The sequence below is a fragment of the Silurus aristotelis genome (genome assembly GCF_946808225.1).
Source record: "Silurus aristotelis genome assembly, chromosome: 2".
In the NCBI taxonomy this organism is placed as follows: Eukaryota; Metazoa; Chordata; class Actinopteri; order Siluriformes; family Siluridae; genus Silurus; species Silurus aristotelis.
Genome location: NC_139575.1, coordinates 36,711,582 through 36,739,550, shown reverse-complemented (window position 1 = coordinate 36,739,550; position 27,969 = coordinate 36,711,582). Strand labels below are relative to the sequence as shown.

The window sequence follows — 27,969 nt, the reverse complement described above, 5'->3', positions numbered from 1 at the left end:
TTCACTCTGACGCCACCAACCCTAAGCTACAGCCACCTCGGGCAACCAATAGTTGAAGAAAGTGGGTGGGGCTTAATATAAGGCGCATTCTTATTGGCCACACGGAGTGTCAATCAATTATTGACAAGGCGCTGGGTATATAAAGGTTACGGACCGAGTAAAGATGGCTAATAACGTGTTTTCACGGTAAGGGAACATCATTTAAATGCGTGTAGTGAAGAGAATATGAATGTTTGGTTAAAAATAAGATGTTCTCATGACGCTTGAGATGAAAAGAGAGTACGCTGTTTTATAAAGGTAGGTATATAAAACATATCATTACGTCACTTCCGTCATCAGAACATGTACTTTACATATGGGCTTTCGCTGTTTAATAGGAATGACCCTTTTCTAGATCATTTCTAGATCTTTAAATATAAGTTTTGAAGTGTGCAGAAATAAATATATATAAATCTAGAAAAGAAATCCAATTGTGTATTTGTATATATAAATGAATACGTCAGTCTCATGAACCCATTACAATGAGGATCACTAATTTGGCACAGTGTTTTGATTAATATTTAACACTAAAGTATCAATACTTATGTGTAGTATTGCCCCTAAACAACCCCCCCCCCCCCACACACACACACACACACACACCATACCCCCCCCCCCCAATAATAACCCTTTCTTGTCTTTTTTTTATTAGATATTAACTTAAGTGTCTCTGATGCCACCATGGAAGAAGGACATTACGTCACTGTTCATGGTCGAAACATCACCCAGAATGCTTTTCTGCCGTCAACGCCGACCATGTCGGTCGACCGGCTGTTCCCGGCGCTGCTCGAGTGTTTCGGCATCATCCTGTGCGGCTATGTGGCCGGCCGCAGCGAGATCATCAGCGTGGGACAAACCAGGAGCCTGAGTAGCTTCGTGTCGTGCTTTGCGCTTCCGGCGCTGCTCTTTCGGAACATGGTGCAGCTTCGGTTCGACAACGTAGTGTGGCCGTTCCTGTGGAGCGTTCTGATCGCCAAGGTGTGTGTGTTCCTGCTGGTGTGTATCCTGACGCTGATGGTGGCCGGTCCGGATGGTAGGTACGGTAAAGCGGGCCTGTTTTCCATCTTCGCCACGCAGAGTAATGACTTTGCGCTGGGATATCCCATAGGTGAGCGAGGAACGTGAACGTTTGCACTCAGACGCACTTTTGAATCTTTTCTTCTGGTTCACGGCTTGCCTCTCTTTCAGTGGATGCTCTGTACCACGGGTCTCACCCTGACTACACCCAGTACCTGTATCTGGTGGCTCCGGTGTCTCTGATGCTGCTGAATCCGGTGGGCTTTGCTCTCTGTGAACTCCAGCGTTGGAAGCAAAGCCCTGACCACAACCACAGCAAGCTGCACATCGTCTCCACTGTCCTTCTCCGTGTACGCTCACATCTGTAAACCGCTGGTTTCATATTTAAAATGTTATTGGGCTTATACTGTATGTCACAGGGTTTTCTTTATCCACAGGTGCTCAAGAATCCGATCGTGTTCATGGTCCTGGTTGGGATCGCCTCCCACTTCCTGTTTGGTGGACACGTCCCTCTGTTGCTGGGGGAGTTTGTGGATGGATTGGCCGATTCGTTTGGAGGGGCTGCGCTCTTTTACCTGGGCTTGACGATGGTGGGGCAGATGAGTAAAATTACCCGCTCAACAGGGTTCACCCTCATTTTACTCCTCACGGCTAAACTGTGAGTGTCATCATACTGTATGTATCATGTGAGGTGATTTCCAGGTGGTTCAGACCGTACAGTTGGTGATTTGGGGCAAACTGAAGGCATAACAGCGATGTCCTAGAATGAACATTAAGACTAGAGAGTATATATGATTACAGTGTGTGTGTGTGTGTGTGTGTGTGTGTGTGTGTGTGTGTGTGTGTGTGTGTTTTGCTCTAGTCTGTTGATGCCACTGATGTGTAAAGACATCTTGGAGCTTCTGGACACACACAATTCCACTTCTGTCAACCACACCGGTCTATCAGACTACGCTTTCCTGTACGGCATTTTACCCACAGCACCCAGCGTGGCCATTTACGCCAGTCAGTATAACATGCAGCTGGAGGTGGTGAGTTTTACTCTTACACACTTTCTGAGAGGCGAAAATAAATGTAAGAAGTAAATAAAACGATTAATCGGTTTGCCCATTAATTCGCACCGATAGTTGATAGAACTATCAGCTATCTGCAAAAATCTGTTCTGATAGTTTTTCTGGGTTGCGTCTGTCGCTGGAGCGGCTGAGAAAGTCTGCTGTCATTGTACTACTGTATGAGAGCGGCTTCTAGAGGCGAATCGCTGACATTACTCGCTGTTTTGCTGTTTTGGCACACAAGACTAAATTTATTTTTTTTTATTTTAAATGTAAAAAAATAATAATTAGTAAATGTTCAAATTAACTAACAAACAATAAACAATACTTCTAAATAGAGGACAACCCATAGTTTACTGGTGGAACTGTCAGCCATCAGCAAAAATCCATTACGAGAGCGCCCTCTAGAGTCGACTCACTTATATTTATATATATATATATATTTTTTTATATATATATATATATAATATGTATAGTTATATTTTTTAATGAATAAAATCAGATCATTTTTATTTTAAAATGCCTGATTATTTGTTAGCTTCACCACCAATCATATGCAAAAGTATGTAAATGCTTTGATTTCAGTAGCAACGGATATGAAAAATTACATGACGATAGTAATAATTACCAAGATAATAAACTAATCTTGCATTAGGATGCAAAATAAATACAGGAAACATGATGTGGCCCTCACAGAGAAAATTTTGGGGACCCCTGGTGTATATTGCGAACCTGTTTAGCAGGTTTATTAATTCTATTTATTGTGTGTGTGTGTAGGTGACCTCAGGTATGGTTATCAGCACGTTACTGTCTGCCCCTGTCGTGTACCTGTCTGCATGGTTACTCTCCATCCCCTGGATGGAGGCGACGCACCTGATCTCCGAGCTGCAGGAGGTCAGCTTTAACATCAGCATCGTCAGCATCGTTGCACTGGTGAGAGTGTGTGTGTGTGTTGGTTTCATCCCGGTGGGCAGGGTTCATTATCAGGGTCAGTTTGCCGTCATGTGGAAAATGCGGACGTGTGTAACAATAGATGACGTGTATAAGAACTTTACGAGGAACCAATCAGAACTCCACTCTCTTAATGATTCTGATGTCTTTCATCGCGTACGTGTGTGTGTGTGTGTGTGTGTGTGTGTGTGTGTGTGTGTGTGTGTGTGTGTGCGTGTTTGTGTTCAAATTGGCACGATAGACGTGGACCGTCGCCGTCATGGTGCTCAGCAAGAAGTTCAAGACGTTGCCTCATATGTTCACGATAAACCTTTTCCTCGCTCAGGTGAGCAAGCACAGGCATGCGCAGCTTTCCTTTGAATCTCCTCCTTACCTGATCTCATCCTACCCTGAGGTGTGTGTGTGTGTGTGTGTGTGTGTGTCTGTTTGCTCTCGCAGCTCCTGGTGTGTGTGTCGATGAGTGTGTGGAAGTTTGCGGTTCAGCAGGAGAATGTCCTGGGACAGAGCCTTACATTCGCACTCCTGTATGGAGCTTTGTACAGCACCTACATGTGGACCGGTAACGCAAACACACACAAACACACACAGTTAGAATTTTTTCTGTCATATTTTACTCTCAATAAAAAATGCAGGATATTTCATGGTAAATTCCCACAAAATTGATCTTCGTGTTTAAAGATCCAAACTAAATTATTATTATTATTTTTTTTACAATAAAATTAAGCAGTCAGACTTTTTTTTTCCACTGTAAAACTGAGAAATTACATACTGTGCATGAACTTTTTTTGCCCCCAGGTTTTCTCTTTATTTTTAACTTCCTCATTATTTTCTCATCAAACACATGACTTGGGGTTTCCTGTTTTCTCCATTTCCTGTTTTCTTCTTTATTATAATAATAATGTAGTTTTACAGCAATATCATGATTAGGGCACCAGACTTTCTCAGCTTTGACCATTTCTAACCCTGCAACCTGAACAAGAATCACTCCTCAGTGCCCAGACGGAGCAGTTCATTAACCGATCAATAAGATAAATCATCATTTTGTTTACTTTCGCATATTTAGAATGATTTGCATTTACTTGTGAACACTGCACTTATACTGATATACTGATTTCGATGTAATTAACTGTAGGTTTGTTAGCGTTCTCTCTCGCTCTGCTGAAGAAGAACGAACAGCTCAAAGTGTCACCCCTCGTCTTCATCCTCCTCGGCTGGGGGTAAGAGTGAGTGTGAGTGTGTGTGTGTGTGTGTGTGTGTGCGCGTGAGATTGCCATGATGTATAACTTTATAAGATTATGAACAACATGCTGTGTGTGTGTGTGTGTGTGTGTTTGAGGTTGCCGTTTCTTGCCGTGGGCTTGTTGCTCGCGGCTTCTGAGAGAGTGAGTGATAACGCCGATGCTGCTTTTTGCTACGGCAAGTGGCAGGTGTGTATCTGTTTTCATTCCTTTTTTTCACAGACATCGTCTCTGTCGTTTACTACACACAAACACTCTCTCTCTCTCTCTCTTTCTCTCTCTCTCTTTCTCTCTCTCTCTCTCTCTATCCCTCTCCCTCCCTCTCCATCCCCTCTCTTTCTCTCTCTCTCTCCCACTCTTTTTCAGATCATCAGCAGTGCTCTGGTTTTGAGCTTCAGTATCTTCCTTGGTGGAGTGTCTCTGATGGGCCTCAGCCAGGGTTCCCAGGAGGAGCAGAATTACCAGATCCTGGGGCAGAGCGTGATGACGGGAACCACAGTGGACTTCCAAATTCCGGTTCGATCCGAGAACGACGGCTTGGAGTTCACACCATCTCACAGCAGTACGTCTCACAGCAGTACGTCTCACAGCAGTACGTCTCACAGCAGTACGTCTCACAACAATACGTCCCACAACAGTACATCTCACAGTAATACGTCTCGCAGGAATACGTCTCACAACAGTACGTCTCACAGTAATACGTCTCGCAGCAATGCGTCCCACAACAGTACGTCTCACAGACAAGACTAAAGGTAGTAAATGATCTACAAAACTGTGTAAAGGTTTTAGGCAGGTGTAAAAGAAAGCTCTAAAGTGAGAATGTTGTAAAAAGGCTTGATAAAGTTGAGATCAGGACTCTGTGAGGGAGTAAAACTATGACTGCCAGGTCTCCTTGTTCTTCTCTACCCTGAAGATAGTTCTTAATGATTAGAGGTCGACTGATTCATCAGTTTTGCCAATTAATCCTCAAATATAGTTGATTGCTGGAACTATAGTTTATCAGCAAAATTCCATACCGATAGTTTTTCCGGGTTCCAGTCTGTCGTTAAGTCATTAAGAGAGCGGCCTCTAGAGGCGAATCACTGAAGCCGGGTTCTGTTAGTTAGAGCGCTATATTATCTTTATTACTTATGATCTATAAAATTTTTTTTTTTTTGTAATAAAGTTCAGTACTATTTTACATGCAGTGTTTGTTTTTTATCCTTTTTTTAAATTATTGGTTGATTAATCGGTTATAGGGAAGTACGATCCAACCTAGCTATCAGTATCAGCAAAAATAGTGACATACGTGTGTGTGTGTGTGTGTGTGTTTAGGTCCGGTTGATCCTTTTCCAGATACTACAGCAGACCGTGTGCATGACACACCAGCACCTCAATCAGGCAAGATTAATACTTATATAGTGGAACCTGAACATGATCTGTGTATCACTATTTAACCTCTGTTACAGTGCCCAAGCTTGTTAGTTGTCATTTTGTGTGTGTGTGTGTGTGTGTGTGTGTGTGTGTGTGTGTGTGTGGTGACTGTAGTCTCTTCGTCAGGTGTAGCACTGAATGAAGCATCGTCTTGCGTGCGTGTACAGACAGAGAGACAGGTGGCGCGTCATGTGCTGCTCTGTCTTCTGCTGATTGTCAGCCTGCTCGCAGTGAGACACACACACACACACACACACACACACACAGCACTTTATTTCAGTAAATCAGTCCACTATTGTCAGGTTTTGATAGATTGATAGAAATGTGTGAGTGTCTAATCAATTAACATAAGTCTAACCATTAGCCATAAGTCTAATCAATACCCAAAAGACTAACAATTATTCATAAATCTAATCAAAACCCATAAGTCTAAACATTAGCTATAATTCAAATCAACACCCTTAAGTCTAATCATTAGCCATAAAACTAATCATTAGACAAAAATCTATCAAAACCCATAAGTCTAACAATTAGCTATAAATCTAATCAACACCCATAAGCATGCCGTTAAAGGAAATGATGTATGGAACAGTTTAATAATACATGATGCGTTACTGCTGCCATCTTAAAGTTCACTCATTTCAGTTCGGCGATACCAGGGCTCGAACCCCCGACCTTCCTTTGTTACATTTTTTATTCCTTCTGTAGCAAATGAACCTGTGTTTGGGGACCCCAGCTGGTCTAAACATCAAATTGACCATCAATATATTTTTTAATAATCTATTTATTTTGCTAAAAACAGTTTAAAAGCGAAATGGCAAAATAAATCCTAATGAAAAAGATTTCTGTGCTTTATTTATTAATCGGATCTTTTTTCTCCTGGAGTGTAGAACCTGTCCAGCTGCCTCTGGTGGCTTTTAAACAACGATCCTGGACGGCTTTACCTCGAGCTGCAGTTCTTTTGTGCTGTAGCCAATTATGGGCAGGTATGGACACACACAAACACACACACACACACACACACACACACACACAATCTACAGAACTTACAGGTATGTTTGATATAACAGTAGTAATTACTTATTACTAAACATCTTGCACAGGGTTTAATATCTTTCGGGCTTTTCGGGCTGGATGAGGATCTGATCCTTTCACCGTTGAAAAGGAGGTGGGTGGGGAGTAGTTTCCATGGCAACCTGACACAACATTTAAGTAATAAAGTAATAAGGAATAATGTGGAGATGATTTAGTGTGTATGTGTGTGTGTCTGTGTGTGTGTGTGTGTGTGTGTGTGTGGTTTTGTGCGTAGACTGGCAGCTCTTTTGGGTGGAGTACAGGAACCCATCAGAGCTCCATCCACCGTTCCAGCCGAAGAGATACGTCTGACTTGCACTCAGTTCGTCCGTTATCATAAAAATCAGTGCGTGCAGGACATAGTGCACAAGAGAAGGTTTGTACACATCGGAGAAAACTTCTGAAAACCGGAATATTCCGGATTTTAATTATTCTTCTCATTTTGGTTTAATTTCGAGGCATCTTCCACACAGAAATGCATCCTCGCATTTACGCTCATTTTCTTTATCATGGTGAAGGGTTTTATTTTACTTTCTTTTTTCTTCACTCTGTGCATGGACTTTGAATCTCTTCCTTATTTCTTCTTTGTCTCTTCTTTCCTCTTTCGTTCCCTCTCTCAGCGGATCAGCCGAAACTCTGTCTGGATCCGTGGGTGAATCCTTGCTTTGATTGACAGGCGTTCCGCCGCTCGTTTCCTGGCCTGCGAGCTTTGCGATTGGTTACCGTGTGTAGGCGTGGTCAAAGACACAAAAAGGCACGGCTACTTTTATATGAGGCTCAGCTGCAGGAGGGCGGAGTCACGATTTGTTTGATACGTTCGTAGCATTTCTCGGACGAGTGAGTCACAGCGATACACAGTGCGACGGATTCGAACGAATGTTTTCTTTTTCTAAAATCTTTCTTTTGCATGGTGTGCCAAAGCTCAATGAGAATCAACGCTCCTTCTTTTTCTTTTTTCTTTTTTTCAATTAAACCTTTCAAGGTTTTAAAGAGCAGTGTTCGGTGTGTCAGCGATTGTGCAAATGGGCATAAAAATGTTGGTTAAAAAAAATTTTCTTTAAATTGTGGCCATTCTGCTGTGTGGCAGAAATTGAAAATGAAATTATGATCAAACGCAAAGTCTGCTGCTGATATCGTGTCTGAATCCGTACTGGATGGAGGTCGACCCGGAAAAACTATCGGTATGGATTCAATCAACTATCGGCGCCGATTAATCGACAAAACCGATGAATCGGTTGACCTCTAAAACTGTCCATTTGATTGATGTCATGTATCATAGCACAATGTTCATGCACATTACATGCACTTACTCTGAAAACAAAAAAACTGCAGGTATGCGACATTAGCAAACTTCTGATACGGTGCTTACCGATTAAATGGGATTTCCTCAGTGTATATTACAGGTCTACAGTGTAAGTGCAGTTTGTTTGTACATTTAATGAAGATGCAATTTCATTTATAACTTTGTATCTATAAGGTACGTTTTTTGGTATTTTCTCTCATCAGGGTTTTGTGTATGCGCCGGTCGAATCTCTCAGTGCTGGAAAAATGTGATCGATCTATTGTGTTCATTTGACTGCTGATAAAATAGCTGCTGTCTTATATTTACTTGCCCGATCGATATAAATATATGCACCCAGGTGGAGGATCGCGTGGACCTGAGATAAAGACTCTTCCAGAATCCATGAACATTTTTGTTCAGGTGTTTCTTAAATGATGCAATAAATGTGCCACATTACATTTCATTGATATTATTATTATTATTTGATTTAACATGTGAAAACACATCATTAAATTTCCACCACTTGCTTTACCCTGCAAATTGTATCATTACTGTACATTCACTGTGTTTTACATGCTTAATTTTCCCACCGCACTATTGGTACAGTAGGACAAATGGTTTCTTGCATTATTCTGATCATAAACATACATTATGCTTATTATGGCGCATTAATAAGCATAATGTATGTTTATGATCAGAATAATGCAAGAAACCATTTGTTCTAATATAAATATTTCTCATTTTAAACCATTTCTAGGAAAGATACATTTAGTCCTAGAGTTACGTTAGTTTGACTTACGATTTTTCGATCCGGCACTTACATACATACATACATACATACATACTGTATAATATAACCTGCATTACGGTAGTGTACATTGTTCTGCTTTGCTAAATTATGTACTGTAATGTGTTAAATTATTAGCAAATCACAATATACCACCCCATACTGACCACCGTTCTTTAAGAGCCTTGGGTAGCTTTCCATCGTAACTCTGGGACTACCTGGGTAATGTTTTAAAGAGGTCCAAATCTTTATGTATATATTGTTATTACTATATTATATATGCTGTTTCATTTGTATTCTGTCTCTATGTCCTGTTTCCCACGAGCATTTGATAAGGGCACCATAAGTGTAAAGGTAAATAAGTCTAATCACACAATCACCTCTTAGAGTATACTGACTTGGCTGTACAGTACAAAATATATTTTATGCATTATAGAAACACACAATAATAATAAAAAAAAAGCTTAAAAGGTAAAAACATTGCAATAAGAGAATCATTGTTGGCATTACTGTTTAAAAGGGGTGCCAGTAATTTTGAAAACCAATGCACTATTTTATTTAAATAAACATATACAAAGCCTCTGTTTGTTTGAGAAGGTTGTAATATGTTTTGATTGCATTATTAATATTAATATATTAATACCAAATTGGCAATGTTCCCAATGAAGGGTGCCAATACTTATGGATCGGCATTAAAGCGTTGAAGTACCCGGATGTGATGTGTTCGGATGATTCCCACGTGGCTCTAGCGACACTTTAGTTTTTTGGGGTTTTTTTTACATTAAAACACCAAAAAAATGGAAAATAATAATCTAATTGGCTTGGAAATGTTTTGGGTTTATAAACGATAAAATATATCTATATTTTTTTCCAATTTAAAACGGAATCTACCCAAACGTCATGACGTGTTTCTCAGCGTCAGATTCTGACCAATGGGAAGAGTGCGCCGACTTCCGGGTTTCTTTTCGTGCCGTGGCCCAGAGTGTGGAAAGCCTGCGAGCGGCTCGACTCACTGTAATTCCCGCTCCGTTATAAGACCGAGCCGCGATTCAAGGTGATGGAAACGTGAACGCGGTTCGAGTCACGTTTATGCGTCTGTACACGACTTTTTTCTCGGGGCGTACTATCTGTTTTTGGGGTCATAATGCTGATAACGGCTAGGAAGCTAACATGCTAATTGGGTATAAATGAATGGAGGACTCGAGGAATGTAAACTGGGAATGTCTGGATGTGGGACAGAGTCAGGACATGGAGAGATCCTCGTTCTAAGAAAGGCTGCCAGTGATATCAGAGTTAATGATCTGTGTTCTTAATGAAATCTGGGTTATTTTTAGGTCTGCAGGTCAGCCTGGTCATCTTACACCCCATCTCCCTCCCCATACTGTGCAGTGGAGGCTATTTTGGGCATCATGGCCCTCTGACATGAGCAGATCAGCCTGAAGAATCACTCAGTTAATCTCTCAATATGCACAGATTTCTCCTTGTGGATTGTTAGAGATTGATGAAGGGAAGATATTCCTGTCATGGCTCCTAAGAAGGTGTGCTCATCATGTCGTCCTCGTGTGTTCCTAACGGGTTCTCATGGGATGTGGTTTTTCTTTTCTTTTTTTTGCAGATGCCTCCAAAGAAGGGAGGAGATGGACCAAAGCCGCCTGCTATCATCGGACGGTTCGGGACCTCCCTCAAAATCGGGATTGTTGGATTACCGAACGTGGGGTGTGTCTGGGTTCTGCATGGTTTATTAATACAGTGACTGGAATGCGAGCACGTGTGTGTGTGTGTGTGTGTGTGTGTGTGTGTGTGTGTGTGTGTGTTCAGGAGTCTTTACCATGCACAAGTGCCATACATTTTGATATCGATGATAGAGGAGTCACAGTTATATCTTTTAAATGATATGTAGTATAATGTTAACTTCATAATGGAATTGTTGACTCCCCAAAAAGGCACCTGTTATTGAGTGGATTTATTTATTATTCAGCAGGTAAACATTTTGTCCTCAAAGTTGATGTTAGAAGCAGGAAAATTGGCGTATGGTAAGAAAGTTTGACAAATTGGGACGTCTAGACGTTTGGGTCAGAGTGTCTCCAAAACTGCAGCTCTTGCGGGATGTTCTGGTCTGCAGTTGGAACAGTGGTGAACCAGCAACAGGGTCACGAGCGGCCGAGGCGCATAAATGCGCGTGGGGAGCGAAGGCTGGTCCTTGTGGTTCCAATCCAACAGCTCCTGGAGCTCAAACTGCTGAAGAAGTTGATGTTTGATGGGTCACGACTGTTTTGGTAGAAAAAGGGGACCAACACAATATTAGGCAGGTGGTCATAATGTTATGCGTGATATGAATAAATGGATGAATGGACATGATGTTTAAAAATGTTGTTTTATCCGTATTCATGCCACGAGCTGACAAGGGGTCAAATACTTTTTAATAAAAAAAAAATCGCTTGGGCTTTTCCTGTAGCATGGCAGCAAGATAATGGCAGAGGGTTGCCATGGTTACGGTGAGGCTGTCAGCACCACGCTAAAAGCTTTTTGAGGATCGGTTTTCTCCATGATCTTCTGATTGGTGACCAGATCTGTAAAATGTTATTGAATGTAATGGATGGTTTAAAGACTCTTTGATGTTTGGTTTTTTTTTTTAATCTGAATATGAAGCTTTTCACATCACAGTTTAAAAATTTTTTTTTTTTTATAGTAAATCAACTTTCTTCAACGTGCTGACGAAGAGTCAGGCGGCGGCGGAGAATTTTCCCTTCTGCACCATCGACCCGAACGAGAGCCGCGTGCCGATTCCAGACGAGCGCTACGACTTCCTGTGCCAGTACCACAAACCTGCCAGGTAGCCGCATGCAAAACCCTCATAATTTTTTCTTTTTCAACACTGTACTAATGTGACTCAGAAGGACGAGGCGTCTCAAACAGTGAATCGTTCATTTTCTACTGGACTCGCATGGGCAAAGCATCGACATCTACGTAGGTTATGACCAGGAAACAGAATCTCTAAAATGTACATTTGGCTTTATGCAAATGAATGTTTATTATAAGTGAAACCAAACTCAACATAGAGCACGAAGACAAAATATTCTTATTTTAAAGTAATTAAGGCGTGAAATCGCGTAAATCATCGGGACACCAAACGGAACTTTCGCTACGTTTCCACACGGACGGTTTTATTTGCCGGATGTGTGCATCGTGGCCGGTTTTGTTGCTTGATTTGAGACATGGGGTTTAGTGATTAAAAAATTTAAGTTTTATTTATTTATTTTATATCTGAGTAATATGTCATGAATAAACGTGTGTTGCGTTGAAGGTTTTAATTTCGCCTCTCTTACATTTATATTTTTAATAAAAACGGTCAAACGGAAACGCGAGCTGCATCAATCGCGCGTTAATTAGTGGCGTTTAAATGAATTTGAGTTAACACCTGGCCTTATTTATGCGATTTATTTTTATTTATTTTTTTGGTTTTGGGTGCATGATAATTTAAATTGATATCAGTGTTTGACTCATTAATATTATTCTATTAATAGATTGTTGTGTTAAGAGTAACATTCGAGTCTTTTCACATCAACTGATTAAGTAAAGATGATAAAAATGATAACAGGAACATTATAGTCATAATAAATCATAGTATTTTGGATACTTAAGTACATTTGAAGGCAAAAACATTTGTACTTTTACTCAAGTGAAATGGAGTGATATTTTAACTGTGTGTGTGTGTGTGTGTGTGTGTGTGTGTGTGTGTGCGCGCAGTAAAGTCCCAGCCTTTCTGAATGTAGTAGACATCGCCGGGTTGGTGAAGGGAGCTCACGCCGGACAGGGTTTGGGAAACGCCTTCCTCTCGCACATCAGCGCCTGCGACGCGATCTTTCACATGACACGTGAGTCTCAGCTCTACGGATGGGGGGAGGAGTGTGTTAGTTTGCTCCATCAGAATGTTTTCTTGGAAGTCACGTATGCAATATTCTGATAGATTCAGCCATTATAACTCATTTGCATGTTTTGTGTGTGTGTGTAAATGCGAAGGAGCCTTCGAGGATGAAGACATCATCCACGTAGAAGGCTGTGTGGACCCGGTGCGGGACATCGAGATCATTCACGAGGAGCTCAGGATGAAGGACGAGGAGATGATCGGGCCAATTATAGACAAGCTGGAGAAAACGGCCGTGAGGGGCGGAGACAAGAAACTCAAACCTGAATACGTAAGCGAACTGTTTTTTACCACAAACATCTTTAGGGATTTTGATGAGTGAAAATAATAGTACAACTTTTTCTTTGATTTAAACAGGACATTATGTGTAAAATTAAGTCGTGGGTGGAGGACGAGAAGAAACACGTTCGGTACCACGAATGGAACGACAAAGAGGTGACGTCATTTCACGTTATATAAAATGACCGCATTATCGAGGGCCCAGGATGCGGAACTGATTTGGTGCGAGGGTCGTTTGAATCTACAATCATCCCGCGAGCTAACTGTTTTTTCACCCTCTGTAGATCGAGGTGCTGAATAAATACCTCTTCCTGACATCCAAGCCCATGATTTATCTGGTGAATCTCTCGGAGAAAGATTACATCAGGAAAAAGAACAAATGGTGAGTCGCGGTGTTTCGGAACGCTTTCGTGTAAGCAGTGTAGCATCGGAACCACGGTGTGTTCCTTAGCCCTTTGTAATCTTCTTCAGAGCTGGGCGAGAAGGTTTCAGTAGTGAGACAGGAAGTGAAATGGCATGATGAGGTTTCTGTAGATCTGAGCTCATGAACTGAGCCGTGAAATGAAACTGCAGAGTGGCAGAAACACCACATGGTCTTGAGGTTAAATTATATTGTGTACAGTGGAATGAAATCATGTTCTCAGAAGCCGAGTCGAAAATTAAGAAATCGAGCAGATCGATTATAACTCGTTATTTATAGTGTAATTACTGAATCATTACTTATTGTCTGCTCTTGTGTTCTCTGTATTCAGTGAATTAATAAACCAGGGTTTGGTAAATTGGTTAATTCGCTGGTAATTGGTCAAAAGTTTTGTAGAGTTTCCAGGATAATACATCTTTAAATGCTCCTCAATTCCTCCTATATCCATTGTCCATTTCATCAGGACCTACATAAACATTTAACAATACACTATATGAAGGTATAAGTGTCTGTTTTTTGAGCATTTCACATTTACTTCCCATTTGTTGTTAGAAGAACCTTCACTCTTTCACTAGATGCTCCACGAGATCTTATGGAGATGTTTGAGTAGTCAGGTACAGATGTTAGTGAGGCGAGGAGGCCTGGGGTGCAATCAGCATTCACATTCATCCCAAAGGGTTGAGGGTCAGATCTCCAAAGCCGAACCCATGGAAAGTACCCCTGGTGATGTCAGAAAGTTTGGAGACTCGCTCTGTTCACTAGAAAGTACTTTTACAATTTGAAAGTATTCTTTCATCTTTCTTGAAGATCATGTTGTTTCCGGTGAGAAACCCGGGTGTGAGGAGAGCATGGTGACGTGGTAACGCACGTGGTCAGAACAGCACCTAGTTGCACGGCTCCCGATGTACACACGATGGCACTTATGAGGGTCGGTGCTCCCTGTGACTGCGCGTTTAGCCTTGTGCTGCCACCTGTTGGCGTTTTAAAGAAACGTTTTGATAGCACCTCGTATCATCATGGAGCTGATTTTGTTCACTGGAGCTGTGCAGGAATTGTTTATTTGTTTATCAGAAGTAGTTATGATGTGATTCCCGGCAGGTTGGTGAAGATTAAGGACTGGGTAGACGCTCATGACCCGGGCGCTCTGGTGATCCCCTTCAGCGGAGGGTTCGAGAGCAAGCACCAGGACATGGACGATGAAGAGAAAAATAAGTTCTGCGAGGAAAATAAAACCCAGAGGTCAGCTCTGATTCCATTTCACACATTCGGTTTCCATAAATCATCAACCATGTGAACCAGTTCATAGTCATAGTTCCGTGTTCCTGAATATTCCACCATTGAGTTCTGATTAAATTCATAACTGTACATGATCAGAACCATGAGCCTGTAAATCACATTCAGTCTGGTTTTATAGACACAAATCACAGTGATGTTCCTGTCATTAGATGTTCGATACATTCAGTTCGATTAGAAAAAAAAACAGGTCCTTCTATCCATCCTTCATTCCCTCCTTCCTTCTGTTCTACCTACCTATCCTCCTTTCCTTTTATTCCTTCCTTCTTTCCTACCAATCGACTTTGAAACCTTTTTTTCTACCCTGCTTGCTTCCTTCATTCCATCCTTTCTTTTTCCTTTCCACCCACCTGCCTTTCCTCCTTCCTTTCTACATTCTTTCCTTTATTTCCTCCTACCTTCCTTATTTGCTTCCAAACTACCTTTCTTCCTTCCTTCTTTTCTAGCAACCTACTTTCGATCCTTCTTTTCTTCCTTCCTTCCATCCTTTCTTATTTCTTTCCTTCCTAACTACCTACCTACCTACGTTTCTACTACCCAACTACCTTCTCTCCATCCATTCCTTCCTTTCTTCCTGTCAACCTTTTTTTCCATCCTTCCTTCTTTTAATTCTGCCTAACTACAGACCCTCTTTCCTTCCTTCCTCCCTACATTCCTTTCTTACCAACCTACTTTCGATCCTTCTTTTTTTCTATCTTTCCTTCTTTCTTTCCTTACTAACTACCTACTTACCTTCTCTCCATCTTTCCTTCCTTCCTTCCACCCCTACATCATTTGTTCCTTTGTTCATTCCTCTTATTCCACCCACCTTCTTATCTTTCTATTCTAACATGTGTTTGTGTTTCCGCTTTAGTGTTTTGACTAAGATCATTAAAAGCGGTTACGCCGCACTGCAGCTGGAGTATTTCTTTACTGCGGGACCTGATGAAGTGCGCGCATGGACCATCAGGGTAACCACACACACACAGGAGCAATTTAGGTTCTGTTTGTAGTTGATGGACATGGGGTTTATGTAGATGATGGTCTGGGCTGTTACTGTACAGCCTCACGTGTGAAAAAGCTGTAAGATGATGTAAATTGTCTGTGTGCTGTTTTAACCTACAGAAAGGCACCAAGGCTCCTCAGGCTGCTGGTAAGATCCACACAGACTTCGAGAAAGGCTTCATCATGGCTGAGGTCATGAAGTTCACAGATTTTAAAGAAGAAGGCAGCGAGAACGCTGCTAAGGTAAGACCGCAGCTTCTGGTTCAGAAGTTATAAATGCAAAAAGGAATGTTATTAAAGAATAAAAATGTCTTTGTCTCACGATATGAGAAAATAAATTTGCTTTTAATATCGTCCCCGATTTCCAGGCCGCAGGAAAGTACAGACAACAGGGAAGGAACTACGTGGTGGAGGACGGCGACATCATCTTCTTCAAGTTCAACACACCCAATCAGCCGAAGAAGAAATGATGTCATTCGTTTTAAAGTGGCAATGATTGGCTGGACTTGTACCATGAGGAAGGAGGAGGGACTATGCCGCAGATGTCAGGAATTACCCATGAGGTTCATTCACTTTTGACTTTGGAACATTCAGTTTATCCAAACACACACACACACAACTATCAGTTTCTGTATGTGTGGGTAGAGATTGTGTTTTTTTTTTTGGACATTTGTTACTCATATCTGATCTATTTGTGGTTAATTTTACGGCTTTACGATTAAACGCTGCATGTCACACGGCAGAAGCAGACACCCAAAGCTAATAAACACACTTCTCCAAACTACAAGCGCATGACTTTTATTTCTTTTTCTCAGTTGAAATGTGCATTATCGTGGTGGCCAGAACCCAAAAATGAGTAAAAAAACAAAAACACTGGTGCGGATCGGATTCGAGTAATTTTTTTCTGAGACATCATTAATTAAAAAAAACCTAACAAAAAAATTTCCTAACTGTTGAAAGTTTTCTGTGAAAACGTGAAAACATCTGTGCTGCAATCCAAAGCCAGTAGATGGAGATGATGCTCCTTTTTTTTTTTTTTTTACAAAGCAAACCCCCAGAACCAACCAAGTCCAATTCTCGTTTGAATTATATCCCCCAAACTGGAAAGAAAATGCACTTAATCAAATCCAGAGTTAAAATGCAGGACTGTATATTGACTAAAGAGCTCTCTGAAGATGTTCCATTCCGATTTTTCTGAAACTTTGGCCATGTTTAGCTCAAGTAAAAAGGATTCCAAACGTTATGACCGCCTGCCTACTATTGTGTTGGTCCTCTTTTACTGGCAAAACAGTCGTGACCCGTTGAGCATCAACAGCATGAACAACTTCAGCAGTTTGAGCTACAGGAGCTCGTCTGCTGGATCGGACCACACGGACCAGCCTTCGCTCCTCACGTGCATCAATGAGCCTCGGCCGCCTGTGACCCTGTCGCCGGTTCACCACTGTTCCTTCCTTGGAGCACTTTTGATAGATTCTGACCACTGCAGACCAGGAACATCTCACAAGACCTGCAGTTTTGGAGACGTTCTGACCCAGACGTCAAACTCGCTCAAATCCTTACGCCCAATTTTTCTGCTTCTAACATCAACTTTGAGGAGAAAATGTTCAGAAGATGAAGAGATTATCAGTGTTATTCACGTCACTGTTCAGAATTTTAGTTATTTCTAAACTGTGTAACTTACAATTATTTTCCTCAGACTAAAAGTAAGTAGTTGCTGATTGGTTAGTATTGGTTTAATACAATAATATAATCAATAATAATAGTGGCACAACAAATAAATACACTCTATTGCCGTAAGTTTGTGGACACCCAACAATTTCACTCATATGCTCAGAGTTCTTACTCGAACTTCCACCACAGAATCGCACAGCTGTATCACATGTCTCAAAGCTGTAGGATTAGAATTTCACTTTACAGGAACTCCAAAGCTCAAACCTGTTCCAACATGAAAAGCGATGCTTTGTGCACAAATTGAGCTCTGTGTAGACGAAGTGGGTTAAAGGTGAGGTGGAACTTCTCAGAACCCTGACCTCCTCACCCGCCCTGAACACCTGGAACACCGAGAGCAGCCCAGACCTCCTCGTACTCGTCCACATCTGACCTCACTAATGCTGAACTAGAATCTATCGTTTGAGCTTCCTGGAAGAATGGAATTCAGCAAGGACGTGTGGTTGTGATGGTTTTAGGATGTAGTATGTAGATGTAAAATAAATTCTCAGATAAAAATAAACTTCACAGTCAATAAAAGAGTTATTACACTGTGGACACATCCGGGTTCTGCAGCTGTATCCGCAAACTAGTTTGTTTACCCATGTGTGTAAACTGACACCTTGCAGTGCCTGCGGGGTGTGTGTGTGTGTGTGTGTGTGTGTATATGAGTGAGTGTTTTCCAAATGGCTGTTATTGCGCTCAACACAGACGGCTTTTGTTTCAAACTTGTATTTTAGTCCTCTAGGACTCGTACACTCCTGAGAACAACGCCTCTGCTTTTCACATCCTCATGCCCCATCAAAGTCCACCACTACGTGTTTATCACAAACATACACCATCTGGGTTGCCAAATCTTTTCAAAGACTAAATGGCATCATTGCATCTATCAAACCCTTTCTGTTAAAAGTTTGCCTGCTTTTTTTAACACCATCAAACAGCTCCTTAAATCCAGAAGGACCTACAGGAACATGTGCACCAGAGCCAGCAGGTTCAGAGCCAGGTTTTTTTTCTTCATCTACCATCACTCTACTGAACTCCACACTAGACTGCTAGGACCCTGACGGTTTACTGATTCTACTGCCAGGAATCATGCAGTTTTGCATCTTCTCTGGATAATTATATAACTGTATAGAATGGTACATTATCTTCTACAAGCTGTTTGATTTGGACATATCTTTATATATCTTTTGTACAGATCATCTGTCTCCAATAATATATATATATATATATATATATATATATATATTATTTCTTATCTATATATATATAGATGTTTCTGCACACCGACCAGTGCCTTTAATGTTTTACATAAACGTACATATTTATCTGCATTCCATTGCTGCTACATTTCTTTACTCTGTACCTGAACTACAGACTGGCTATAAAGTTGTCGGCCATATGGGCGAACAACAAACAGGAAACAGTGGTGAGGTTTGAGTTTGACTGACACAAGCGTCGAGCCAATCAGAGACGGAGAAAACACAAGCGTCCGAGCCAATAAGAAACTGAGAAGACAAGTCGCGCGGCCAAACTTTAAAAAAATAAAATAAACGAACGAAAGCAACGAAGAAGGCGGGACTTCCGCTATGTGAAGAGAGCGACTTCCGCGATCCGAGCTCGAAGCCCCGCCTTCCGCGTTTCCAGCCCCGTCAATCAAACTAAAAAAAAAAAGGGGAAAAAAAAAAAAAAAGGAAAAAAAAAAAAAAAAAAAAAAAAAAAAGCCCGAGCCGAAGCTCCGCGCGCAGCCCGCCTTCAGTTAAAGCCACAGCCATGTTTGGAGTTTAAATGAACGCACAACCGCGGTGTTTTTTAGGCCTTTCCGCGCTATGACTGGTACGTAACAACATTCAGCCGATCGAAGCGCAGCCGCGCCGGAGAGCCCGGAGCAGGATGGCGCTTAGCAGCGCTTAGCTTTAGCCGAACTCTTTAATCTTTCCCCCTCCTTCACTCAAAAGCTAATGCTAGCACTTAGCTAAGCTAGTTAGTTAGCCTCTGACTTTAACAAAGTGAAACACCCGAGCGGGGGAAAAGCGACAGCAGCGGAAGAGGGTGAGGAGGGAAAACCGGGGGGATTCGCTTTAAATCTTAACTCAGGATGGAGCTCTGAAGTGAGTTTATAAAGAAACCTGGAAGTCGCTGAGAAATTCATTTTCGCCCTGTTGGTTGTTTTCTGTCTTTCTTTTTCTCTCCCTCTCTCTATCTCTCTCTCTCTCTTTCCCCCCACAGCCCCGGAACAGCCAGCGAAGCAGCAGGAAATGGCTGCCTTGGACGCGGATGGCGGTCACAGCGACTTTCTGCAGCCCGCCTCAGGAACCGCAGCCTCGGATCAGGTATTTCTTTACCACACCCTCTCACACAATCTCCCCCGAGCTCCGGTGCGAGTCCCTCGCGTTTTAATGAACCGCCGAAGGGGGGACGAGAAATATAACGCGCTGAGGGAGCCGAGATTCAAAGCCGCTTCCCGTGAGCCTTCGGTCTGTACGGCCACCCACTTTCTTAGGCTTATTAAACCCGCCCATTGTGGGTCGGACAGCCCCGGCACACCGGCGCGCTCAACCCGCTTACACCTGCACTGCTCTGGCCGCTGCTCCGGTCAGCACCCCACCCACCTCTCTCTCTCTCTCTCTCTCTCTCTCTCTCTCTCTCTCTCTCTCTCTCTCTCTCTCTCCGTGTTTCTCTCTCTTTCCTTTCCCCAAGTCTCTGTCCATCTCACTTTATCCATCTGTCTGTCCATCTGTTTGTTTTTCTCTGGCTGTTTTACCTCTGTGTCTCTCTTTATCTCTTACTTTGTCTTTCTCTCTCTCTTCCCTCTCTCTCTCTCTCGCTCTCTCTCTCTCTTTTGTTTTTCTTTGTCTGCCCTTTTTCTCTCTGTCTGTTTTGTTCTCTTATCTATTTTTTCTTTCTTTTACTCTCTCCCTCTCTTTCTCCTCCTGATACTGTAATGTAATAATGAAGTGTTGATCGGCGTGTTATTAAAGAAAATCATGTTCATGAGTAAAAACACTGGAACGCACCAGAACACAGTGAAGATTGTGGAATGTGGAAATCTTGCACAAGCACGCAGGACGATCGAGTTAAGCTGATAAAGCACCGTGGAGCTTGTGATTTTTCCCCTCAAATCCAGCAGTAACCTCTTATTCTGTTTGTGTTTTTAATAAACAGTTGAACTGTATATATTTGTTATGACAAATATGGTGTTATACATTTTTTTTATTAAAGCACAGGGAAAGCGTTTCTCTGCTCAGTTTTCAATACTTCGAACAAAACATGCTTAAGTAAAAGTTAATTTACTGATTTTAAAAAGTGGAAGTACACAAAAAAACCTACTTAAGTACAGTAACGTGAGCAAATGCAATGTTAGTTTCTACTGTTGAAAGTTTTGAGGTTGTTTCCCCCCCCAAACAACCCTCATGACTCATTTACAGTTGTACAACCTGCAATTCACTGAACCAAATCTGCTTACACAACCCCATCAGTGTAGCATTAGTAAGCATATGATTCTTTGTTCCTGCAGATGTTTAACCATGTGCCTTCATTGTGAACTAATGTTTGCAGAAGTGTGTGTAATGTACTTTATTTACTGTGTCCATCATAAGCATGTACACTAGGGGGCAGTGCTGCGCACACCAAAACCAGAAAAATATTTTTTCTCTTTTTTTTTTTTTTTTTTTGCCGTCACTTTCCAGGATAATCTTTGTCACCCGTTTCTTGTTTTTACAGTTGTTATAAGAATCGTCATATCATTATACAGCATCATTTTGTGTCATTTTGTAACGTTCAGGAAAAATCCCTGCTTTCGTAGAACTTGCATTCGATTTCACTGATTTCACGTTTCTTCCAAAGCAGACAACAGACCTCACGTCCATCCAGCTCACAGGCTCGTCCGACCGCTGGGAGGTACTCACTCCGGTTTCCACTGGTAAAGAGGACTCTGGGGTGGTACACTTACCTAGCGGAGGGATCGTTGGCACCAACGGGCAATACGTGGTGCCGCTTCAGACTTTATCCGGTCAGAGCCAGCCTGTTTTTGTCACTGCTGGGACAGACGGCGTGAGCGCCAACGGCATTCAGTACCAGGTCATCCCACAGCTCCAAAGCGGCGACGCGACATCACTGGGTTACACTACAGCTGCAAGCGACGGCAGCGCACTGGGCACGGATATTGCAACGAATTCCAACGACCTGCAGGGTTTGCTGGCGCAGACCGGACACGTGCAGCAGATTCAGGGGGTCTCGTTGGCAGGAAGTGGGTTCACAGGGCAGGGCCAGATGGTGGCTAACATGCCGGTCGGATTGCCCGGGAACATCACGTTTGTGCCGATTAACAGTCTGAGCAATGCAGACTTGGAGTCCCTGGGCCTGGCTGGAGCTCAGACCATCGCCACAGGCGTCACTGCTGATGGTCAGCTCATAATTACGGGCGACAGCACGGTCCAGAACGCTCTGGATAAATCCAACAACAGCAACAGTACCAACACCTACGTTCCCCAGACGTCCTCCTCCACCTCTGCCTCCTCCTCTTCCACCGTCACATCGCTCCCTGAGACGATAGACGGCACGGGGGTTCTGACCCAAGCCACGGCTGTCTCGGCCGGGCAACAAGATCCGTCCTTCGTCCAGCAGAACCACGTGCCTACCTCCGTCCCGGCAAACGTCGAACCCATGGTGCAGCTAGTGCCCGCGCAGACACAGGACGGCACGATGCAGGCGCTCCAAAGCGTGCAGCTGCTCAACGCTGGCACCTTCCTAATCCAAGCGCAGACCGTCTCACCTACAGGCCAGATCCAGTGGCAGACTTTCCAGGTGCAGGGTGTGCAGAACCTCCAGAACCTGCAGATTCCTGGGGCTGGCGGAATGGCATCCCCTCAGATCACCATCGCCCCCGTGCAGACGTTGGCGTTCGGACAGCCTGGCACCAGTGTGGCCACTGGACACATCCCCAACCTGCAGACGGTCACAGTCAACTCCATTGCGCAGGCAGAGCAGGCCATGGAGAGTCCCTCAGGTACACACACTGCATTTTCTGGATTGGAACCATTTCATGGATACTGTAAGTTAAAATACCGTGATACTGAATAAATCTTGTAAAATTGTAGAGAAAAAAATTAAAATGCTATCTTTTCAAAAGTGTTCTCTCTCTCTCCATTCCTCAGACATTCACATCAAGGAGGAACCAGACTCGGATGATTGGCCTCTGAGCGGAGACTCCACCTTGAACCCCAGCGACCTGTCGCACCTCCGGGTACGGATGCTAGATGAGGAGAACGAGGGGGTGGGACAGGAGGGGAAGAGGCTCCGGAGAGTGGCTTGTACCTGCCCTAACTGCAAAGAGGCAGGGGGGAGGTGAGGCATACACACACACACACACACACACACACACACACACACACACACACATCCAGACAAAAAGAATAAGATAACAATATTAATAACAATTAATATTTATTTCAGTTCTAAAAAGTCATTAGAAACAAACAAGTCTATTTCTGCCATTCAACATTTGCTACATTGTTTGTGTGTGTGTGTGTGTGTGTGTGTGTGTGTGTGTGTGTGTGTGTGTGTGTGTGTGTGTGTGTGTGTGTGTGTGTGTGTGTGTAGAGGCTCAGGTATGGGCAAGAAGAAGCAGCACATTTGCCACATCCCCGGCTGCGGGAAGGTGTACGGTAAAACGTCTCACCTTCGCGCCCACCTGCGCTGGCACTCGGGCGAGAGACCCTTCATCTGCTCCTGGAGTTACTGCGGCAAGAGATTCACACGCAGCGACGAGCTCCAGCGCCACCGCAGGACACACACAGGTATGACCCGACGTACCAGTCACACTACCTCAGGGTTTCCGTGGAGTTTAAATTAAATATTTACATTTTTAGTCCTTAATTAGACATCAATTTGATGTTTAAGGTCTTAAATAATTTTAAACAGGTCCTAAACTTTATGATGTCCATGTAATTCTGCCTCTAACGCCCTTCAAAATGCTCATGCATCACTTTACCACTGAGGGTTTTTTTTTGTGTGTGTGTTTCGTTTCCTCTGTGTTGTAGTTCAGCTATCGGGAAGTGCGAGCTGAGCGATAATTTAGCTTGATTTAGGCCAGTTCATAAATTGTATTGTTAATGGTTCATAAAGTATTGAAAAGCCTTAAATTTGACTGTGTGAAACCTGCAGAAACCTTGTACCCTCTAAACCCTGCACACAAATCCTTCAAATCGACTCTTTTTCCCCCACAGGAGAGAAGAAGTTTGTGTGTCCGCAGTGCTCGAAACGCTTCATGCGCAGCGACCATTTAGCCAAACACATTAAAACTCACCTGAACAAAAAAGGGCTCAACTCCGCCCCCGCACCAGGACAGAACGATGCCAATGCCCCGCTGGACAGCATCATCACCGGGGCCGGGGCCACGCTCATCCTGACCAATGTGCCCCAGTCTGGCACTCAAGACATCCTTTCAAACTCTGACCTCTCTCTTCAGCTGGTCACTGTGTCTGCCAATGAGGTCATGGAGTGACCAATAAACGTGCCCACTTCCACAGCTAGCTTTTCACTATCAATTATATATATATATATATATATATATATATATATATATATATATATATATATATATATATATATATATATATATATATATATATATATGATAAATATATAAAATATATATTTTAAAAAGTATCAATTTATGCTCTGTAGCAGTCTTTTGTACAAATGGGGTGGGGGGCAGGGGCATTAAATGTGATTTGGATCTCCACTCACACACACACACACACACATGCATATTCAGTATATATGGATACACACTAACACAGAAATGCCTTATTTTGTATCATACCATACTCTGTAAGCATACGATGCTGGACTTGCATGGATTTTTTTACTTTCTCCTGATCAAACGACGAACATAAGCGTGTGAATGAATGATATGGTACAGGGATGTGTGTGTGTGTGTGTGTGTGTGTCTGAGAGAGAGAGAGAGAGAGAGAGAGAGAGAGAGAGAGAGAGTGTTTCCGATGTTTTGCGTGAATTTGGCAGCAGGAGAGAGAAAGTTCTCAGAGTCTGTAAAGATTCAAGAATCTCTCTCTCTCTCTTTCTCTCGCTCTCTCTCTTTCGTTCTCTCTCTCTGCTAGCCTCAGTCCAAACGTGTCCACTCTTTTATTACGTTTCCGAGGATTGACTCTGCTTTCCTCACACGCTTTGTCGCATGATTGGAGAATTTGTTTATTTTATATTTTTTTTATATATATATATATATATATATATATATATATATATATATATATATATATATATATAAATATCATCCATATGCAACTCGGGCGACAGCATCAGTCATGTAATACTTGTATTTTATTTGAAATTGTTTTCTTATATATCTGATGTTTCCTTCATTTTGTTTTCCCCTCTTTCCTCGTTTATTTTCCCCTTATTTTTGGCTTCTCCAATCCCCAAGATTTTGTTTATAGCCACAATTTATTTTAGTATATAACTGATCGTCATATCATGGACTTTTGCGGAATAATTACTTTTAAAATGTGTAAAATTGTATGTTACTTTTATATATTTTTTTTTTCCAAAACAAACAATTAAAATCAGAATCCTTCCTATAACTTGGATACTCAGTGTTAATTTGTGTGTGTGTGTGTGTGTGTGTGTGTGTGTGTGTGTGTGTGTGTGTGTGTGTATGTGTGTGGAGGGTTGTAATAATTTCAATGCTACAACAAAGCAAGTTTTTTTTTTTTTTTTTTTTATACGAATCCGGAAACTTTTATTTTTCAGAGTGACATTCATTATATATGAATAATAAATTATTTTATGACCTGCTGCTCTTTGATAATGATTACAGTGCTTCCAATTAAACGTTTTTGAAAATGCCGCATTTTTATTTTTTCTTTTAAAGAACAGCGTGTACGTTTTATCCATTTACGGTTACTCGCTTTACATTAAACAGATGATCTCGCAGTAGACTTTCTTTTACTTTTGAAGTTAATGAGACCAAACCCCCAGCGTGTCATGTTACTATAAAACTATTCCTGATAAACTATTTGGTTAAAATTAAAATTAATCCGCAAGACCAATTAATCTGCAGTTTTAGTTGTAACCATGATCATGTGCTGACATTGGAGAAAAAAAAGAAAAGGCATAATAATCAGATCTTAACAAAGCAATTTTTAAAGCTGTAATTTGTCGATATTATTCATTTTCTATAGTGAAATATTAAACAAAATGAATCCTAAATAATAATTTAAACCTGGTTTTGATTGTTAGCGATGGCAGTAGATTGGAAGTGTATTCCAAGCAGCAATGTTGCGTTCGACGCCCCTTATTTCAATCACCATCACGCATGTTCAGGTACGTGAGTCGTCTCCCATCTCTCATTCGATTTAAAGAGCAGTCACTGCATGTTGGAGCTGACTTATAATCAAGTCTCAATTAAATCACAGGATCGACACTTGGGTCTAAACCATGATTGTTAAATCTTTTCCACAAAGGGCCAAAGTGTGGGTGCAGGTTTTCACTCCAACCAATTAAGAGCCACACCTGAGACATTGAGAAATAAAAATCATTAGCTTTAAACATCTAGAATTTGATGTGGACTTCAAGATACAAGAGAATCTCTCTTCATTTAAGAATCGTCATCGTTATTTATGTCTTAAAACGAGACCAAAATGAAACTTATGCAACATATAACATTATTGAATTGATTTTGTCAAAAAACTACAGAACAACTTAGTAAAAAGCGATGAGTACAGAACAACGTTCCACATTATACTGGATAATGTTTGGAAAGTGTGTGGTGTCCCAACACTGCAGACTCGAATAATTTGTTATTAGGTTGTAAATAAGTTGGTGTCGACATTAAACAAGCATTTTGGAATGAATATGATCATGAACAAGTGTGTTTATTGAGCTTTTTTTTCTAGGCAACCTTAAAACCTGTTATTACAGCTGAAAAAAGTTCAATACAAGACTGGCGTCATATGATGCTAATTAAGCTCCATTTGCAGGTAAAATAAACAACTTGAAGCTGTCTTAAACTGAGTAAGAAATAAAAGAGTAAATAATCTTAAAACTATCATAGATCTTGCATAGAATCTTATTCATAAAATATAACCAATTAGATTTTTATGGCTAGAAATAGCAGTGTTTAATTGAATGAATTTGAATGGCTGTGTCCAGGATGCGTCGCTGTCTGTGGTGCTTATCTGATACCTGGTGTCCTCAGGCTACTCAAGTTTCATTGGCAGCAGATGTTCCACCCGAGCCACACACACAGGTAAATGGACACAAAGCCTCCCTGTCGCCATGACGACCTGAACCTTGGCCGGGGGTTCGATTTTCACTCATTGAGCACATACTGATCCACATAACAGCAACTGTTAACAGTGAACGTAAGTATATGAAGGTAAAAGGTGTGTAGCAATTAGTTTAGAGGAAGCATGCATGACTTCTCCTCCTCTTTCTTCAGCATGACCGAAGGAGGTGTTCGTGTCCCGTCCGGACAGCTGAAAGTCATCGCGCTGTCAGATGAGCGAGTGGACTTCGTGAAGGAACAGGTCTTCATGGCTCTGCGGCTGAAGACGGACAAGTGGAACCGCTTCATTGGAGCCGAGGAGAACCAAAAGGCTTTGCTTGACTTTTTAGACCACGGCTGGGGCGAGCAACTTGTTCTGTTTACGGGGCCTGGTGGGACGCTGCACATTGGAGATGAACAGGTGAGACCAACACACACATATTTTAATGCATAGAGCTTACAGTTCACTATATATGCAGTGGAGGGCCGTGCACTTCACCCCCAGGCCTTCACTGGTGTCCTGCCGGAATCGCGGTATAATGGAGCGCTGCATTACAGACAGGAATCTCATACAGCGAGAATAAATGCCATTAAGCAAGAAACACAATGAACACAATTCAACGAGTCTCCTTTCACTGTAGCCACAACTGCATACATCATCTCTAGCAGAAGCATCAATATTAACCTTCATTTTTCTCTGCATTTTTGCACATTTTTTCCCTCCATTACGGTTTTCCTGGGGATTTTAAATGAAGGCAAATTGTGCAAATTCTATGTAAAAGCAAACGCAAAAGCAAAATGTTTCCTGAAAGAGCTGAACAACTGTTTTGAACTGTTTGGGCTGACCTTTTCCTCACGATGTCTTGAAAAGTCTGAATCCATTCCTTGTCCTCTGTAAATCGTTGTGGAATGAAAAACCAATTCACGAGTAAATTTGAACTTGTGCAGTTAGCTACAGACGTGGTTTGAGAGCTCTGACTAGCGTGCTTTCTGACCGTCCAATCAAAGGACATAAAAATGCTGGTGTTACTGGACGCCTGCTAGAGGACCTCTGTGTCGGCAACTCAAAACCGGATTGTTAAAGCAACAGCTTCAGGCAGCATGTATTAAATGATTTCGAAGGCCTTAAGGCATATTTATTTGACCCCGGCAACACGTGAACTTAAACTTACAGTTGCTTCTAAAAGCAGGGAAAGTGAGGGCAACACAATGAAATGAGAA

At 42.0% G+C, this 27,969-nt stretch overlaps 4 protein-coding genes and 1 long non-coding RNA gene across 24 annotated transcripts in view; all 5 read left to right on the top strand.

Moving 5' to 3' along the window:
* Positions 1 to 103: 103 nt before the first annotated feature.
* Positions 104 to 8,606, top strand: gpr155b (G protein-coupled receptor 155b). Of its 14 annotated transcripts, none has more exons than XM_083524437.1 (17): positions 104 to 297; positions 692 to 1,147; positions 1,228 to 1,406; positions 1,494 to 1,714; positions 1,919 to 2,087; positions 2,886 to 3,041; positions 3,301 to 3,384; positions 3,498 to 3,618; positions 4,192 to 4,276; positions 4,396 to 4,486; positions 4,664 to 4,874; positions 5,612 to 5,677; positions 5,825 to 5,940; positions 6,601 to 6,696; positions 6,814 to 6,878; positions 7,020 to 7,160; positions 7,405 to 8,606. In XM_083524437.1, the coding sequence occupies exons 2-17, from the start codon at positions 721 to 723 to the stop codon at positions 7,451 to 7,453; spliced, it is 2,277 nt and encodes a 758-aa protein (XP_083380563.1). In that variant the 5' UTR covers positions 104 to 297; positions 692 to 720; the 3' UTR covers positions 7,454 to 8,606. The 14 variants fall into 14 exon arrangements, with proteins under 14 accessions (XP_083380563.1, XP_083380572.1, XP_083380571.1 ...); XM_083524446.1 differs by having other exon boundaries at positions 107 to 297; positions 4,664 to 4,859; positions 5,837 to 5,940; positions 7,461 to 8,606; XM_083524445.1 differs by having other exon boundaries at positions 107 to 297; positions 4,664 to 4,859; positions 7,461 to 8,606.
* A 129-nt stretch (positions 8,607 to 8,735) lies between these two features.
* Positions 8,736 to 9,331, top strand: LOC310717051. Its single transcript, XR_014530735.1, has 2 exons — positions 8,736 to 9,042; positions 9,201 to 9,331. It is a non-coding gene; the product is annotated as an uncharacterized lncRNA (long non-coding RNA).
* Positions 9,332 to 9,747: 416 nt separating this feature from the next.
* Positions 9,748 to 16,542, top strand: ola1 (Obg-like ATPase 1). 2 transcript variants are annotated; one of them, XM_083524690.1, is made up of 11 exons: positions 9,748 to 9,907; positions 10,469 to 10,569; positions 11,543 to 11,686; positions 12,601 to 12,728; positions 12,874 to 13,049; positions 13,136 to 13,213; positions 13,342 to 13,439; positions 14,577 to 14,717; positions 15,625 to 15,721; positions 15,876 to 15,998; positions 16,124 to 16,542. In XM_083524690.1, exons 2-11 carry the CDS (start codon positions 10,469 to 10,471, stop codon positions 16,223 to 16,225), a joined length of 1,188 nt encoding a protein of 395 aa, XP_083380816.1. In that variant the 5' UTR covers positions 9,748 to 9,907; the 3' UTR covers positions 16,226 to 16,542. The 2 variants fall into 2 exon arrangements, with proteins under 2 accessions (XP_083380816.1, XP_083380815.1); XM_083524689.1 differs by lacking the exon at positions 9,748 to 9,907 and adding an exon at positions 10,180 to 10,391.
* Positions 16,543 to 19,049: 2,507 nt separating this feature from the next.
* sp3b (Sp3b transcription factor) lies at positions 19,050 to 24,028 on the top strand. Of its 6 annotated transcripts, none has more exons than XM_083524615.1 (6): positions 19,050 to 19,298; positions 19,692 to 19,795; positions 21,312 to 22,515; positions 22,619 to 22,808; positions 23,064 to 23,260; positions 23,690 to 24,028. In XM_083524615.1, the coding sequence occupies exons 1-6, from the start codon at positions 19,292 to 19,294 to the stop codon at positions 23,965 to 23,967; spliced, it is 1,980 nt and encodes a 659-aa protein (XP_083380741.1). In that variant the 5' UTR covers positions 19,050 to 19,291; the 3' UTR covers positions 23,968 to 24,028. The 6 variants fall into 6 exon arrangements, with proteins under 6 accessions (XP_083380741.1, XP_083380743.1, XP_083380740.1 ...); XM_083524617.1 differs by having other exon boundaries at positions 19,050 to 19,514; XM_083524614.1 differs by having other exon boundaries at positions 19,051 to 19,298; positions 21,309 to 22,515.
* Positions 24,029 to 26,893: 2,865 nt separating this feature from the next.
* dnah9l (dynein, axonemal, heavy polypeptide 9 like) overlaps positions 26,894 to 27,969 on the top strand; it is a gene marked incomplete at its 5' end in the record, with an annotated part of 45,557 nt that continues 44,481 nt past the window's right edge. The window contains one exon of the mRNA XM_083561948.1: positions 26,894 to 27,169. Within this exon, the coding sequence (XP_083418074.1) occupies positions 26,894 to 27,169 (276 nt within the window). The remainder of the gene's footprint in view (positions 27,170 to 27,969) is intronic.